This window comes from Rasamsonia byssochlamydoides, assembly GCF_041956645.1.
Source record: "Rasamsonia byssochlamydoides strain NRRL 3658 unplaced genomic scaffold VTN77scaffold_93, whole genome shotgun sequence".
NCBI lineage: Eukaryota > Fungi > Ascomycota > Eurotiomycetes > Eurotiales > Trichocomaceae > Rasamsonia > Rasamsonia byssochlamydoides.
Genome location: NW_027192476.1, coordinates 69,579 through 85,473, shown reverse-complemented (window position 1 = coordinate 85,473; position 15,895 = coordinate 69,579). Strand labels below are relative to the sequence as shown.

The window sequence follows — 15,895 nt, the reverse complement described above, 5'->3', positions numbered from 1 at the left end:
GCAATTAGTCCTGCACGTTGGGCACGAATATCCCATCCCGACTGAATGATTCTTGTCTTGTCTCGAGTTCAAATTAGATCGGTCAAGAGAGCGATGGGAGCGGAGGCGCATCCACTCGACACGCCTTCGGTTAACACGGCCCGACTTGGGCCACCCCACCCATGTGGAACCCCCTGGTAAGTTCGAAAATTTTTATACTACGTAGTCAGACGAAGTATAGAGTCAGTATAGAGTCAGTAGAGAGTCAACACCGCCTTTGCCTGAACAAGTTTCTCTCACACAGTTGCAGTGAGAAGAAGAATAGCTGTCGAGTCGATCAGTATGCCATCGACTCTCCTTTAGGAACTTTTGAATCATTAGCTATGTAGTACGTAGGTGAGTTGACACATACGGAAAAAAAAATCCATGTGGCGGTGTGGAGGTTGTGTTGCCATATGGAGTACTCCCTCCGTAGACTACGGAAACTTACCGTGCATTGCATTGCAGGACTCCATCACAGGACCCAAAGTCAGAGTCAAGTGGGGATGTTCCAGTATTCTTCTTCGCACGTGTAGAATGCTGTCTACAGAGTACTCTGTACAGCTAGATAGTATCATTGATATAAAGACTGCATAAGAAAGGTATTATATAAGTAGTAGTATTTACAGTCAGTAGAATAATGCCTGAATTATATACAGTACAAACTAGCAACAAATAAAGGAAAATGATAGATGACAGCAACAACAATGATGACTCACATTCATCTTCATTCACATCACACTTCAAAACGGCCTGCCGAGTGCCAAGTGCCAATAATACGACAGTAGTACGTAGAAGAAAAAAAAAGAAAGAAAAAGCTTCAAGGACAGTGCTCCATACCTACCCTAGAGATCTTGGCACTCGCAAAGAAGTCCGATAAGGCGGTCGGCTACTGCACCGCAGCATTAGTTCCCGAGAGGAAGGAAGGAGTGGGCCGTTCCAGTTACCCGTGGACCGAGGGTACTAACCCGTTTAGGTGAAACAAAGGAAGGAAGAAAAAGGACGAAAAAGTTTGAAACTATGGGGTCTGACTGCAGCTCTTACTACCTACCTACAGTGTACTCCGTAATCCATCATATCAGGCAGACAGGCTGCTTATTCTTCTGCTTCTATTATTCCGTCCTTCCACTCCAGATCCAAAAAGACAAGAACAAGGTCAGATTCGGCACAATTTCCCAATATGCCGCCTTTCCGATCTGCACAGCACGGACCAGAGACAGTGCATGATGTAGTCAACTGTATCAAGCCCACATGCCGTATCATGTGCCTGCAGTACAGTCTACCAGTCCAACAAGAGAACATTCCGCCATTCCACCAGATTCACTTGACAGGTTGACTATAGGAGTAGGTACGGAGTACAGTACAGTAGCTATTGAATAATAGTGTAGTATCCTTGGGTCTATGTTAGCTGGTTTGGGACTTGGGTAGGTAGGCTGGATTGCAATATCACATGAACAAGATCTGTAGTATAGTATCGTAATGGTGGTAGTAGTAGATAGTAAAGTGTAAGTAATAAGAAGCTCATATTAAGAACCTACCTACTCCGTACCTAATTCTATTATAAGTAAGCAGCTCATGGAGAATAGTTCTAGAAGCACACACGATTAGGTACCTATGCACCTAGGTAGGTAGGTAGGTAAGTGGGGGCTAGAAGCCAACGCAACGGTCACTTGGCATAGAATTTGTGGGTAAGCTCAGTTTTTTATTTTTGTTCTCTTCAAGCCTAGACGATCGAAGCAAGACGTTTACTACCTATAAATAATATTGCAGGTGAGTCATGACAGACTGTATTAGTGTAGTATAGTACTCCGTACAGTATACTTGGTCTAGGTTCGCTGGCTTGGAACTTAGGTACGTTAGGTAGGTAGGCTAGATTTCAATATCACATGAATACCTAGTAGGCTAGTAGGCTAGTAGGTATGTGTACCTATTCTAGTGCATTTCTGGAACATGGAGATCTGTGTGTGGAACCTGATGGGTCTCCGTATACTGTACTTACTGTCAACGATTAGATTTCATTTCGTTTCGTTTCGTTTCGTTTCACTTTATTTCCCCCGCCCATTGCCTTCTTCTAGCTGAATGAGAATATTCTGAACAGAGTGGTATCGTATAATACAATAGCAAAAAATGCGTAAGATCAGGCCTCAGATCTTGAAAAAGACATAATTTCTTTAATAAGAGTAGATATCGGCGTTACTGCAGAGAAACAGTCAGCACAACCAAAACAATACTAGTAGTGAGAATGTAACATACAACTGCAACTGCCGGAATCGATCCCTCCCCTCAGCCGCCGCGTTCACCCACACGCTGACACTTCTCGCCGAGACGGGAAACTCGCCATACCCGCCCGCATCGATCGTCACCGTCTCGTCGCACCAGCCCAGCAGGTCGGTCCACTGCTCGCCGGCGTGGCCCTTGCCGACGAACATGCGTTTCTTTGACGCTGGGCCGTTGCTGAGGACGCATGCGAGGCCGGAGGGGTGGCGGGAGTTGCCGTAGCGGACGAAGCCTGTAGATCCAAATTAGAGATTGAATTGATACAGAGATTTAGGGCAAGTGTTGGTATATTTTCACTTGGCGTGAAGGTAAGAGGGTTTGCTGCTACATACCGATGCAGTTTCGTCGATCAAAGTAGTCTTGCTGCTCGCCATAGGCGTAGAGCTTCCGTGCAAGCATAAGAGCGGGCAATCTTCCGTCGCAGGACGGTGGAAGCGGTTGCTTGACTCCTCCCTCGATGCCGTACAGATCGCCGTAAAACACGCATGGATAGCCCTGGCTGCGGAGGAGGATCAACGCGTAGGCGAGGGGTTTGAAGTATGATGCGATTGGAGCCTGCAGGACGAGTCAGCAAGGACGAAATTGCGTAAATAGTCATGAGCTCTGGTCAATGGACGCACCTCAAGAGATTGGGATGGTTGCTGCGACTGATTAGCTGACATCCAAAACATGATGGATACTAACTTACGGTATCGTGGTTCATGACAAAGGTCTGAAGACAAGATCAGCATTCTGCCATTATCATGGAAGGGAATATGAACAAACCACTGCATGTTCCGGCTTGTATTTCACCAACGTCCCCTCAAAGATTGTCCGTAAATCCGCACCTTCGGTCCGAGAAATAGTAGAAAATCGATAGACGAGAGGCGCATCGAACAACGCCAGACTGTGATCCATCTTCACCAGATATTTCAACAGCTCGCGAACATTCCCGGACCAAAACTCGCCCACGATGAACCAGTCAGCCCCCACCGTCCGCCGCACATGGTCGATCAGCGTCTTCTGAAACCCCGCAGAGTAATGCTTGACGGCATCGAGTCTCATCCCGCTGAGAGGCAACTGCGTTCCGATCCATTCGGTCCATTTCAGCACATCCTGCCGGACCTCGGGGTGCGAATAGTCCACGTCCGCGAACATGAGGTAGTCATAGTTGCCGTTCTCCTGGCTGACATCTTTGGCCCAGCCTTCTTTGTTGGGGCCCACGATCTTGTAGATGGCGTTTTTCTGGTCAATGGCGTTGTAGTCAGTCCCGCTGAAATGCTGCCAGTGATACTTCATCGCGCTGTACTTGTCCCCGCGTCCGGGAAAATCAAAGCCGACCCATGCCTCTATCTCCTGAGGTTGGCCAATTTCAACATTGCGATCTGCACGAGTCCCGGTTAGTCAAGCAAAAATCAGGGCCCTAGAACTTCTGTCACCTACCCTGGGGATCGACTTTCACCGCACGGAAGCGTTCCGGGTGGTCTGCCCCAGCCTTGTGATTGAGCACAGCGTCCCAGTAGACGCCTATGTCTAGCTGGCGAGCGGTGTTGACCAGACGCTCCAGCTCATGCTTTGTGCCCCATTTGGTTGCAATTGTTCCTTTCTGATGGAACTCGCCAAGATCGTAGAGATCGTAGATATCATAGCCGTTCCCTGACGGGTTCATGGCTTTGCAACCGGGCGGAATCCACATATTGTCGACGCCAATCTCTTTGAGATCCGGTAGTGCCTGTCGAAGACGATGCCAGTGTCTCCTGTCATCCGGCACATACCATTCAAAGGCTTGGAACATGAGAACATTGTCTGGAGCGTTCCATGACGGCAATTTCTTGAGAGACTCCGCCTCCTCTATGCGCAGTCAGCAGAAAGCCAGTCGAATGGGCTGGCCGTTGCTGTCATGAAGGAGTCACGAGAAATAACGTGACCTGAATGTAACGAACCTTCAATCTTTTTCCAATTCGGTTGCTTCTTCCTCCACGTGCCCCAACAAAAGAACGACTCCATATCTCGATCAGATACAAAAATCCAAGCGACGACAGACGCCAAAAGCACCGCGAACAAAGCTGACAGAAACATCTTGAACTGGGTTGGGGTCGTATATATCTGTCTTCAATCTGACACGACGCTATCGTCCGGGGGCCCCACTCGAGTTCGTTGTTTCGAGACACGATAAGAAAAGCCAACAACAAGCAGAGTGCTAAAAGGAGCAATCGAAGTACTGCCCCGGCCCCCACTACACGAGGACATGGATCTGATCGTCGATCTTAGTCGCAAGGGGATGACAGTTGGCTCGAGGTCCGTCTGGGCAGTCAAGGACGAACAGTGGGAAGAATAACGAGATTGAGCCTGGCACACGTATCACCCGAAAGGGACTAGATATTTCTCTCCCATTGGACATGAGTCCGATAGGGTGAGACCGTGAGACAATACGATGATTGTGGTGTCTGTGGTGCGTTGTCGACAGCCGCGCGGGTGCTATTCTTGGGTCACCGCGTTATTTGGTTCGTGCTGGCACTGCCATAGCATCCAAATATTCGTAAACCTGCATACGCCACACCTTGTTGAGCAGGACAGGGACGCTGGTGGCTGCTATCTGGCATTAAATCTTTACTTTCATGGCCTAATCCTATGCGCTCTTATCTCTGTAGTCTAGGTCACTTTGTGTAGATACACGATGTAAGCTTTCGGAACAACCGACACGGCTAATATCAAGGGCTGCAGATACAATTCGTGGATCAATATCCGGGTAGCAACTTATTGCAACGTCGATATTACGTCGCTGGGCAAAGGCCACACCGAGCTGCTGCAAGGTACTAAACGTACAAAATGCGCTTGAACTCATCTTCGCATCCATCATGCCAACAATATGGCTGCTCTCGCTGACAGTATCCTGGACCGATGTATAAACGCAATGCAAAATCGAAGCGCGCCGGCAGTCGACCGGTCGACAGATTACAAATCTCGCTGTTCGTTCTGCAATGGTGTCTCTGGCAGTCGAGCTCGAACCGATCGAAAACTCCGAAGGGGTTTTCTAGGAGATAGGCTTAATCGCTGATGCTGCGACAGATCAATGATATTATACGCAGAACCCAGGATGTCTGTCGACTCATCATGTTTTTGTGGCATCCAGAGGAATCTAGCAAGGCAGTTTGGTACTAATTTTGGCTCGTTTCTCCTGTCCGTGTCGGTTCGATCCCTGCCAGCGTCTCAACCTGACCATCAGACCATCAACTATTGCGATATGGAGGACAGCTGAGTCTGTTTAAACTGGTGCATCATGTCTGCCTCGATCAGCGGGATTCCAGGCAACGTTGGCGTTGCGGCGTTTGGGCCAGGTGGTGGTGATGGTGTGACGGAGGAGGCGGGTGACGTTACCTAAGTAGGAGGCAGGCGTATGGGAGCCGCGCGCTGGGCCATGTGCAAAGCAGGTCTCGGAGTTTACGGCATGTCTGGCATAGCGAAAGGGTTATCTCCAGCCTGTCCTCTCTGTTGTTTAACTTGTTTTATCTCAGCTGGTTCGGGCTCCCGTGTTCCTCCCGGCCGCCCCCGTACCGCCTGCCCCGATTGGCCCGCGAAAAGTTTTCGGGTCAAAACTTGTCGTCGTCTCAATTAATCCTCTCCATCCCTTCTCTTTCATCTACACTGCTTCCTGTCCCCCAGATTTCTGTCATCTGTCTTCTTCCGCTCCACTCCACTCTTCCTCTTAACCTTCTTCCCTCACAGTCCCTATCGTCCAGAATGGCTGCTGCTGCTGCTTCGACTGGCTCCAAGGACGCCGTTCAGGAGTCCAAGCCCCAACAGCTTAGCGGTTTGCAGCTCTACGCCAGATTCGCCTTCGCTGGTGCAGTCTGCTGTTCCGTCACTCACGGTGCCCTCACTCCCGTCGATGTGTAAGTTCGCGATCATCCTGTGTTGGTCATCCACTGCAATTGATTGCGTTGCGCTTGATACGTGCGACCGGTCAATCGATACATGCAACCACTATTGTATTGTGACTCTGCTAACGATTCTCCAGCGTCAAGACCCGTATCCAGCTCGACCCGGTTACCTACAACCGTGGCCTGTTCGGTGGTTTCCGCCAGGTGATTCAAAATGAGGGTGCTGCTGCTCTTCTCACCGGTTTCGGCCCTACCGCCGCCGGTTACTTCCTCCAGGGTGCCTTCAAGTTCGGTGGTTACGAGTTCTTCAAGCAGCAGTTCATCAACCAGCTCGGCTACGAGACCGCCAAGAACAACCGCACTGCCGTCTACCTGGCCTCGTCCGCTCTGGCTGAGTTCTTCGCCGACATTGCCCTCTGCCCTCTCGAGGCTACTCGTATCCGTCTCGTGTCTCAGCCTACTTTCGCCAACGGTCTTCTCGACGGTTTCACCAAGATCCTGAAGAACGAGGGTGTTGGCGCCTTCTACTCTGGTTTCGGTCCTATTCTGTTCAAGCAGTAAGTTCACTCGCCCCGTTGTTTTTGCGCGCAGTCGTCTAAATGCCGTCAACAGGGTCCCCTACACCATGGCCAAGTTCGTCGTCTACGAGAAGGTCGTTGAGGCTGTCTACGGCGTCGTTGACAAGAACTCCCTCTCCGACGGTGCCAAGACTGGTGTCAACCTGGGATCTGGTCTGATTGCTGGTTTCGCTGCCGCCCTTGTTTCTCAGCCTGCCGACACCATGCTGAGCAAGATCAACAAGACCAAGGGTGAGCCTGGTGAGGGTACTGTCAGCCGTCTGATCAAGATTGGCAAGGAGCTTGGTTTCCGTGGCAGCTACGCTGGTATTGGTGCTCGTCTCTTCATGGTTGGTACTCTGACTGCCGGTCAATTCGCCATCTACGGAGGTAAGCTTTGTTCATTCGCCTTTTATCAAAATTTTCTCTGGGAGGAAGAATTAACTCGACCACAGACATCAAGCGTATCCTGGGTGCCACCGGTGGTGTCGAGATCGGCAAATAAGCACTCTCAGCTGTCCAGTCATACACCTCGAACCGACATAGACCAGATTCGAAAATTATAATATAGACCAACGAGAACGACTCGACAAGAACAAGTCACATCTCTTGTATAGAGATACCATAGACTTTCTATTTGTCCGTGAAACTGGCATTTTTGCGGAGGCGGCATGTACTATTTGGATTGCTGCATATGTGGGATTCTGTTGTCATCTCCGTTCTCGGGTTTGGGGGGAAGGCGTCATTTTTGTTTTTCTCTCCATGCACACGGGATTGAGATGGCGAACAAAAATCATATAGCCTGACCTTTTTTGTTATGTTTGTAGATCATGATAGTTCATAGAGCGTTTTTTTTTTTGTTGTTTCATTCGCGTTCTCATGATATTAGTGTAGCGATGCGAGCCAAAATAGGGTTTCAAGTTCTGTATGAAGTAGGAGGGGGAATAGAGGTTGATTCAACAGTGGTAGCTATATTAATCTGAACCAAGGTTGAGCACGTACGTTTTATTTAGTACTTAGGTACTCCGTAGTTAAGACCAACACCTAGTCTGACTCCACCAGTCTATCAGCTTCCATTAACTCAGGAATATATGGACACCTCAGCCACTAGAATGACTGTCTACCCCGCTGATAACATCCCTCCTGCGAATCTCGCACTAGGTTACTATAGAAAATAGACTGTAGAAAATAGATATATCTCGTGCATGTGTTGCTGTAAGCGATGTGCAGGAGGGGTGTGATTGGTGGTGTAATGACGCAACGGTTGCCCTGCACGACAGGCCGGAGTAAACACCTGGAGACCAGCACAGCGGTGCTTATCACGAACAACAACCCAAAGATAATCGCCTGGTCAATGCTGTATGAGCTTGAAGCTATAGCATGTGCTGAGACTGTTGGAGTTTGGTTTTTCTTTGAGGAACTTGACGGGTCCTCGCTTTCGGTGCGATTGAAGGAGTGTGGAGTTGATTCCTTCCCCCGTCGAGTCTTTACATAGTCCGGAAACTTGCATCCAGCATCAAGCCGAGGTCCGTCGAGAGCCGGATACTAAATTTCAGCTGAACAGAGCAGATGGAGGAACTGTCCCATCATCAGTTGTCGGAACTGGACGGACCAACAGACCAGCATGCCAACACGGATAGAGAGCTCTCATCTGCATTCGCGACTGCAAAGATCCCTCCAGATTTGTTGGACACTGCAGAGAGAGATCACGGGCAGAATATTGGCTACACCTCATCGTCTTCCTCCACCGACAACATCTTCGAAGATGCCCTAGATGACGATGGATTGGACCCTGTCCATTCGATAACGTCGAGCCGATCGTCGATCTCCTCCATTCCCAGGTCAATCGTTATCCGTCCGCAGGATCAATCGATGGTGTTGGCGTCATCACATTTACAGGACAGATACACTATACCAGAAAGAAATGAAACCGCCAAAACTGGGGGATCGATGAGACATGCAGCTAGGATAAGGAACCGCAACACTCCATTCCGCCACCCTAGCTCGGTGAGAGCGATGCAGATGCATACGGAGGATGAAGATGAGGACTTTGTCTCTCCATCAAGACTGCGAGGCGGCGTCTATCGGGGCTCGCCGTCCTCGACCCGCTCTACCGGCTCATCTCCAACAAAGCGGCCGGGCTACTACTCTGCCAACGGCACTCTGAAGAAACAGGTAGTGAAGAAGGAATATCCGCTTGTTCTGTTGCATTGCAACCTGCTACCGCCAACACTTCCTCTCCCACCAGGAGTGGGCATTCCCAATCGAAGGATCCTCGAAGAAGTTCTACCTCCGCGGTACTGGAAAAGATGGAAACTGCTGGAGGAGAAGCTCGGATCTGGGGTCCTCCGGGACCGTGGTGTCTTGATTTCGCACCCGCAGGAGACGTACGATCTCCTGGAGGAACGGCTCCTCGAGAGTCTTGAGCTCCAGCGGCCGCGGCTACGAGATGGCCATTTCTTAGGGCGTGATGAGCCTGATTCAGGGAAAGAGGATGGTGGCGACGACTTCGATAAGGATTGGGACGACGAAGAGGAGGGTGAGGAATGTCCCGACTGTGGGGGCAGGGTGATCAGACATGAGGATACCAGCCGGAAATGGGAGATCAAAGTCTACGCGGCCAATGGGATGATGAAGGCGGGTGCCTGGGCTGCTGCTTGGAGGGAGATGGAAAAGGTGGACGTGGAAGTCGGACTGTGGCTGCCGTCTAGCGTGAGAAGTGAGTTGGAAAGGAGAAGTCTCGAGGCAGGAGTCATTGCCCTGGACGTGGATCTGAAGGCACCGGCTGGCAGGGGAAAGCTTGAATACCCACAGCACGTCACTCAAGACCAAATTGACGGGCTTGAGGATACGCTCCGGCCTGTGCACCGGGATTTTTCTGCATCGAAGCAGGAAATACGACCAGAACTTGGCTCGACCACGTCGGTTGCATACGACAGGAAGACAGTCAATGACATCGAGCTGCAGATCTTGCTTATCAACTACATTCGAGTTTTAGCAAGTGACAAGCGCAACGTTGCGATCGTGTTTCTCAGCGTTCTAGTTTTGTTCCTTGCCATTACAGGCGGAGCGCCGCCGGTGACGCCGCCATTGATGTCTCTGCCACCCGAGATTGCGGAATTCATCGAGACTTCCTCGGTGACCGCAACGCAGTACTGTTACCCGAGCTCCTCCAGTATCCTCTCCAGTCTGGTGCAGACACCTACCGAGTCTCCAGTGGTGCAGGTTCAAGAAGCTCGGATTGAGCCTGCTATTTTTGACCCCCATGCGAAGGCCGCCAACTCGAAGCAGACGCCCCTCGCACGTGTCAGTTCGGAGGTTGCAACCGAACCAGAGAAGCAGGCTAAGGCTGTTTCTGTTGTCGACGAAATTGATGCTCCTGCTGGCCAGGATAGTTGAGACATCCCACTCGTCAAAACAAATCCAATCCTACCCATTCGACATCCACCAGTCATGACTCATGACGAGACGAATCCGCACAAGTTACCAGTGGTACCTACTTCACGAAAATACCCCATTCCATTCGCAGCGATCGATCCTTTTTCTCGATTTTGTTTTTATTTTTTTTTATGTTGGGCCACGTGTCACGTGTGACGACGTCCAGATTGTTTTGCAGCTTGCACTGCAGCCTGTTGGGGGGAAAAAATATCCAGGGAATAATGACATATGAGATATAACGAGGGAATCAACGATCTTGAATGACTGACTTCAAGAAGTGATGACAATGTGAGTTCTTTTGTTTTGCAGTAGCATGGCGTGTGTCATCTTTATTTATTAGCGTTTTCAATGAATGAATCAATGAATGAAAGAGACCAATCACGCTATGGTATTCATTTATGGCATTATTGTTTACTACCTACCTAACCTACGTACCTTTTTTTTGTTTTTTTACACGACTCTATTTTCCTCTGAGCACTGGCACTGCACGGTACTGCGGTATGGCAACAACAATAAGCAGTGTACGGTAATAATTCAACCACTTAGAAAAACACTAATACCCAGGGTATTATTTGTATCCTTCCATTTATTTACCTTTTCTTTTTCCCTACCTTTTTTTTTTCCCTTCCCCCTCTTATATTAACGTTCAATGTCCTCCCGTTCGATGAGTTATGGCTCGCTTGAACCGAAAGAGAAGGAAAAGAAGGTAGGCCCCCGACGGGACCTTGGGAATCGGGAACCAGATAATCTACTTAGATAGGCAAGGTGGAATGAATCCCGATAATGACAAATTGAGAAAGGAATCAATAAATCTGCTCTTAGGCAGATCATTGCGGAGTCCGATCTGTGGGTCTACGATCTGCGTACGGATCATAGCCTCATAGTTAAGGCCTAATTACCGAACCTTGTTGACATTCCTGGAAAATTGACATGAGGGACTTAGTGTGATCAATTGCTAGTGCATACTCATTCATTGTTATTTGTCAGTAGTGAACTTTATGGGGGAAAAAAAGAACGAATGGATCGATTAGGTTGACTCAAAAGTTAGATCTGTGGAACCCCTATTTTTTAAAGTTCGCCAATGAAGATGCTTATCGAATGTTAGTCTGTTTTCTTATTTTCTGTTCGTCCACGTTGGTTGAATATTGTCACTGAACTATTATTAACTTTGAGAGGAGCTGGCCTTCACGCCACTGCCATGACCTGGACGAACAACTCAAGCATGTACGGAGTACTCAACAACTCCAGCTCCAAGGACCTAGAGGATTCTTCACCCCGGCTGGAATATGTTATTTCTGCTCCCTCGCGTCTACTATACCCCACAAATTGTCCAGTTTCTATTCACTGTCGGGATCATCGTGATCTTCCTTCGGAAAATATATATGCGCATGCCCTGCTACAGGGTAGGTACTCCGTATCTAGATATGTTCCGAGAGTCAGCTATGTCCAGCCTCACTTTCGTGTCCACAGATCTTGTTGGCAACAATAATACTAATCACGACGCCCGCATTGGCCAAGGGTACGTCGATCCCGAGATCGGGCATTTAGTTAGCGGCCACTAGTCTGCTCTGGGGACGAGTGGGACGCCTGATAATTAGGAACCTATCGAAGACTCGAACACCTACGGAGTAGTTCGGTATGACAGATCGACCAACTCACTCTATCGACTCAGCCTGCCTGCTATTCAAAACTTATTCTTCGGCCAGCCCAACATTGACACTTCCTCGGCCATCCGTATCCCTCGTTGTCAGTCAGCTGGGTCGGTGGGACTGCTCGCCATGGTCCCATACGCTGCAAGGGGTGAGCCTCGCTCCACAATTCAGCATCTGAGATCAGACTAATAGTCGCTCGATCTGTTTACCTATGTTAGGTACGAAGTACTCCATACCTAGGTAGGTTCTGCAGCCTCAATGGATCCCGATGAGTGTTCGGCAAACACAGCTGACTGGACCTACCAGCAGACATGTTGCACAACTCCGCCGCATCTGCAGGATGGCGAAAGTATATAAAGTGTGGCAGGGAGGACCTGTCCCTCCCCGTTTCGCTTTTTGTGTCACCTGTCGCTGTAAAGACCATCAGCAATGAGGGCGATCCGCTGCTGGCTTCTCCTTTTCAGCCTCTTGGCATGGTGCCAGGCCGCCGTGGTACCGTTTGCCATCACCCTGACATGGGAGACTGTTGCACCGGATGGCGTCCCCAGGAAAGCCATCTTGTCCAACGGCCAGCTGCCCGGCCCGCCTCTCTACCTGGACCAAGGGGACGACGTGGAGTTCTTGGTCGAGAATCAGCTGCCCTTTAATACGACGGTGCATTTTCACGGTATGTCGTTTGATCTGCGTGGATGGTATGAAGAATGAACTGATGGTGGTAGGGATTGAACAACTCGGTACTCCCTGGTCTGACGGCGTTCCTGGACTCGCTCAACGTCCCATCCAGCCAGGAGAAAGCTTTCTCTACAAGTGGAAAGCCACGCAGTATGGAAGCTACTTCTACCATGCCCACCTGCGCGGCCAGATAGATGACGGTCTGTACGGAGCAATCCACATTCGACCGGGTCCCAATGTTCAGAGACCGTTCAACACCATCACCAATGACTCCGCCGAGCTCCAAGCGATCCTCCAGGCGGAACGGCAGACCACACCGATCATCCTCTCCGACTGGACCCATGTCACCTCGGCGGAGCGGTGGGACATAGAAGAAGCCGCCGGGCTCGACGCGTACTGCACTAACTCGATCCTCATTAACGGCAAGGGATCGGTCACTTGCCTCCCGCAGGCCGTCATCAACGAGAACGCGAATCCGGCCGTAAAACAGCTTCTCAACGGCGTCCAGTTGACGGACATGGGGTAGGTTCCGCCTCTCTTTCTCCCTCTCTCTCCCAACAGTCGGATAGCTGAATGCAATCCAGGTGTTTGCCCCCCACGTTGGCCATCGCCCAGGGGAATTACCCCCACAACTTCAGTGCCGTGCCCCCAGGTCTCTGGTGGGGTTGCACGCCCTCCCAGGGACCGACGGAAGTGTTTGAGGTTGATCCGCTGGTCCAGTACGTGAGCTGGGACCTGATTTCGGCGGCGGGCGTGTCGACCTTTGTCTTCTCCATTGACGAACATCCGATGTGGGTGTACGCGGTCGACGGCCGATACGTAACGCCCACGCTGGTTGACGCACTCACCATCGCCAACGGGCAACGGTTTTCGATTCTGGTGAAGCTGGACAAGTCTCCAGCGCACTACAACGTGCGGACCGTCGTGACCGGACTCAACCAGCTGCTGAACGCCACAGCGATCCTGTCGTATGTGAATGCGCCGGTGGCGGCGGGCACCTCGGCCCCATCCGTATCTTCGATCACCCTCAACGGAGGCAACGCGACTGCGAACACGGTTTTCTGGAATGAATCGCTGGCAGTGCCGTTCCCGCCAGTGGCCCCAGCGCCTGTCGCCGACGAGACCTACGTCCTGCGACTCAACCGGTGGAACGCGTCGTATCGGTGGTATTTGGGCAACGACAGCTTCCCACTCTCGCTGGAGTACGACCAACCGCTGCTATTCAACCCGGACGCGCAGGGGCCGCACAGCGACCTCACGGTGCGAACGCAGAACGGCTCATGGGTAGATCTGATCTTCCACGCGGTAGCACCGCTGCAGCCACCGCACCCGTTCCACAAGCACTCGACCAAATTCTTTGTGATCGGGTCCGGGGTCGGCCCGTGGAACTACTCGTCCGTGGCCGAGGCGATGCAGTACATCCCTGAGAACTTCAACCTGGTAAATCCGCCGATGCGCGACACGTACACGACGCCAGCCTCGTTAGACGGCGAGAGCTGGCTGGCGGTGCGGTACCAGGTCGTCAATCCGGGCGCGTTCCTGCTGCACTGCCACATCCAAGTCCACCTAGACGGGGGCATGGCACTGGCGCTGCTTGACGGGATTGATGAGTGGCCGGAGGTGCCGGAGGCGTATCTCGACTGCAACGGTTTCTAATACAATATCATAATGTGTTTGCGGGCTATGTTGGCGGGCTACCTAGTTCAATTCACCAAGAAGCAGGTGTCATGGCATCTCTTTTTGGCCGAATCTGCAACTGCAACATAATGATAATAACAACGATCATGTTCCGTTGTTATCTCTGTTGATATGATTGATGTCCATATATACCGGGGCAATTGATACAATGTTTCTGTACGTACAGGATTACAAGGTTTCATTCTCCATATCGTTCTGGCGTGGGCGCGTTCTTTGGCAGGACATTACTGTCGATATCGGCTTTATATAGATATAGCTCATCAGTCTGGATGTTTACTATAATCATACAATATACTGGATGACTTGACAAAAACGCGTCTTTCATGTATACCTGTACTAGGCGCTGATCCTGATGATGTCTTCTAAGGATTTTTTTTTTCGATTCGACTAAGTCAATGATTACCCTTTGTTGTAAAGAAAATTTCTGTATAAATTCATGTAGAGACGCAGGATGGTTGTAGGCAACTATATATAGATAGATACCTAGATAGATAAAGGTATATGCGGTCATAATCGAGTCCAACATTGTTGAGGTTGCGCGAGGCTGGGATGAAAAGCTGGATGTCTACTAAGAGAGCACATGACAGAAACGGAATCCAATGGGAATGTGTGTATCAGGTGCCATGACTCTTAGGCTAAATCATTGGCTTCGAAATACGAGAAATCATGTCACGGTCAGCCATCTTCCTTCTAAAGGGAACCGTAGAGGAGGGCTGCCAAGATTCTGATTTACCAACACTCAGGCTATACTGCCGTCCTCTCTTTTCATGCTGTAGCGCAACTACTACTGGGAGTTAGGAGCAGAACTGCCTGTTTCCATAATTTATACGCCGTTGCTGTTCTTGTAGCAGGAGCGCAAAATATCGACAAGAGTGCATAAGACCAGACAATAGTGCTGCGTAGCTTGTCTTCAACAGCAACAGCTCAAGTCTAGCTGCTCTCCATCTCCGATATATAATCTTCAGAAAGAACCTTCGGAACTCGTGAGTGAGACAAGATGTCAACAGAGGTTGCTACCCCATAACTCCATAACACACGGGTATGCAGTAAGATATTCGATAAGTATCTCCCTTCTAAATTCAAATGATTAGATCTTTTTTTCTTTCTCCATTGCTCTCTGTGTTTGTTGACAATCGCGTACCTAATTATATATAAACCCGCGGGCTTATTCTATAGTCCGGGGTCAGGCCCCACACCAACCAATGGACTCCACAACCTCAGATCCAAAGTACGGCGTAGCAGCCATACAGGTATACTCGCGACTGCCACAACTGAGCGTTTGCAGCTGTGCTCGATAACAGGCCTCATCTTTTCATCTTTTTCTTTTTTTTTATTCTAATCGGGATCGCCAAAATAAATTAGGTAGGTATCATTGTTTTCATTTGATTTTTGAGACCCTCACCTAGTAGGACTACGTAATCGGAATAAGATAAGACTTCTGTTTCAGTATATTCTTATTCTGTCTTCTATTCTCTCGTCTCTTGCATGTGGCGAGATTAGTTAAAAAATTACATACAAAGTATGATAGATAGGTAGGTAGGCAGGTAGGGAGACCCTAAAGTCTGCATGCATGCAGAGTAACAATAAAAGCTCGGACAACTCAACTCCAACCAAAACGCTATACGCTATAGACACAGTGCCCGCCTCATGACAAGGTATCAATCAAATCTATTTGTCCATCAAGAAGAAAAAAGCCGCAACCCCAATACTCCGCGATTTTTAT

The 15,895-nt window shown here is 49.8% G+C and overlaps 4 protein-coding genes across 4 annotated transcripts; 3 read left to right on the top strand and 1 right to left on the bottom strand.

The window, feature by feature from the left end:
- Positions 1 to 2,189: 2,189 nt before the first annotated feature.
- On the bottom strand, positions 2,190 to 4,281 carry VTN77DRAFT_9742 (uncharacterized protein; the record flags this gene model as incomplete). The annotated part of the gene is made up of 8 exons (XM_069426382.1): positions 2,190 to 2,214; positions 2,272 to 2,527; positions 2,628 to 2,850; positions 2,916 to 2,936; positions 2,984 to 3,007; positions 3,061 to 3,659; positions 3,718 to 4,125; positions 4,218 to 4,281. The coding sequence occupies 8 exons, from the start codon at positions 4,279 to 4,281 to the stop codon at positions 2,190 to 2,192; spliced, it is 1,620 nt and encodes a 539-aa protein (XP_069273719.1).
- A 1,734-nt stretch (positions 4,282 to 6,015) lies between these two features.
- Positions 6,016 to 7,217, top strand: VTN77DRAFT_9741 (uncharacterized protein; the record flags this gene model as incomplete). The annotated part of the gene is made up of 4 exons (XM_069426381.1): positions 6,016 to 6,167; positions 6,293 to 6,712; positions 6,768 to 7,102; positions 7,168 to 7,217. The coding sequence occupies 4 exons, from the start codon at positions 6,016 to 6,018 to the stop codon at positions 7,215 to 7,217; spliced, it is 957 nt and encodes a 318-aa protein (XP_069273718.1).
- Positions 7,218 to 8,281: 1,064 nt separating this feature from the next.
- On the top strand, positions 8,282 to 10,111 carry VTN77DRAFT_9740 (uncharacterized protein; the record flags this gene model as incomplete). Its single annotated transcript, XM_069426380.1, has 1 exon — positions 8,282 to 10,111. The coding sequence occupies one exon, from the start codon at positions 8,282 to 8,284 to the stop codon at positions 10,109 to 10,111; it is 1,830 nt and encodes a 609-aa protein (XP_069273717.1).
- Positions 10,112 to 12,231: 2,120 nt separating this feature from the next.
- Positions 12,232 to 14,130, top strand: VTN77DRAFT_9739 (uncharacterized protein; the record flags this gene model as incomplete). Its single annotated transcript, XM_069426378.1, has 3 exons — positions 12,232 to 12,469; positions 12,522 to 12,996; positions 13,059 to 14,130. The coding sequence occupies 3 exons, from the start codon at positions 12,232 to 12,234 to the stop codon at positions 14,128 to 14,130; spliced, it is 1,785 nt and encodes a 594-aa protein (XP_069273716.1).
- Positions 14,131 to 15,895: the final 1,765 nt, after the last annotated feature.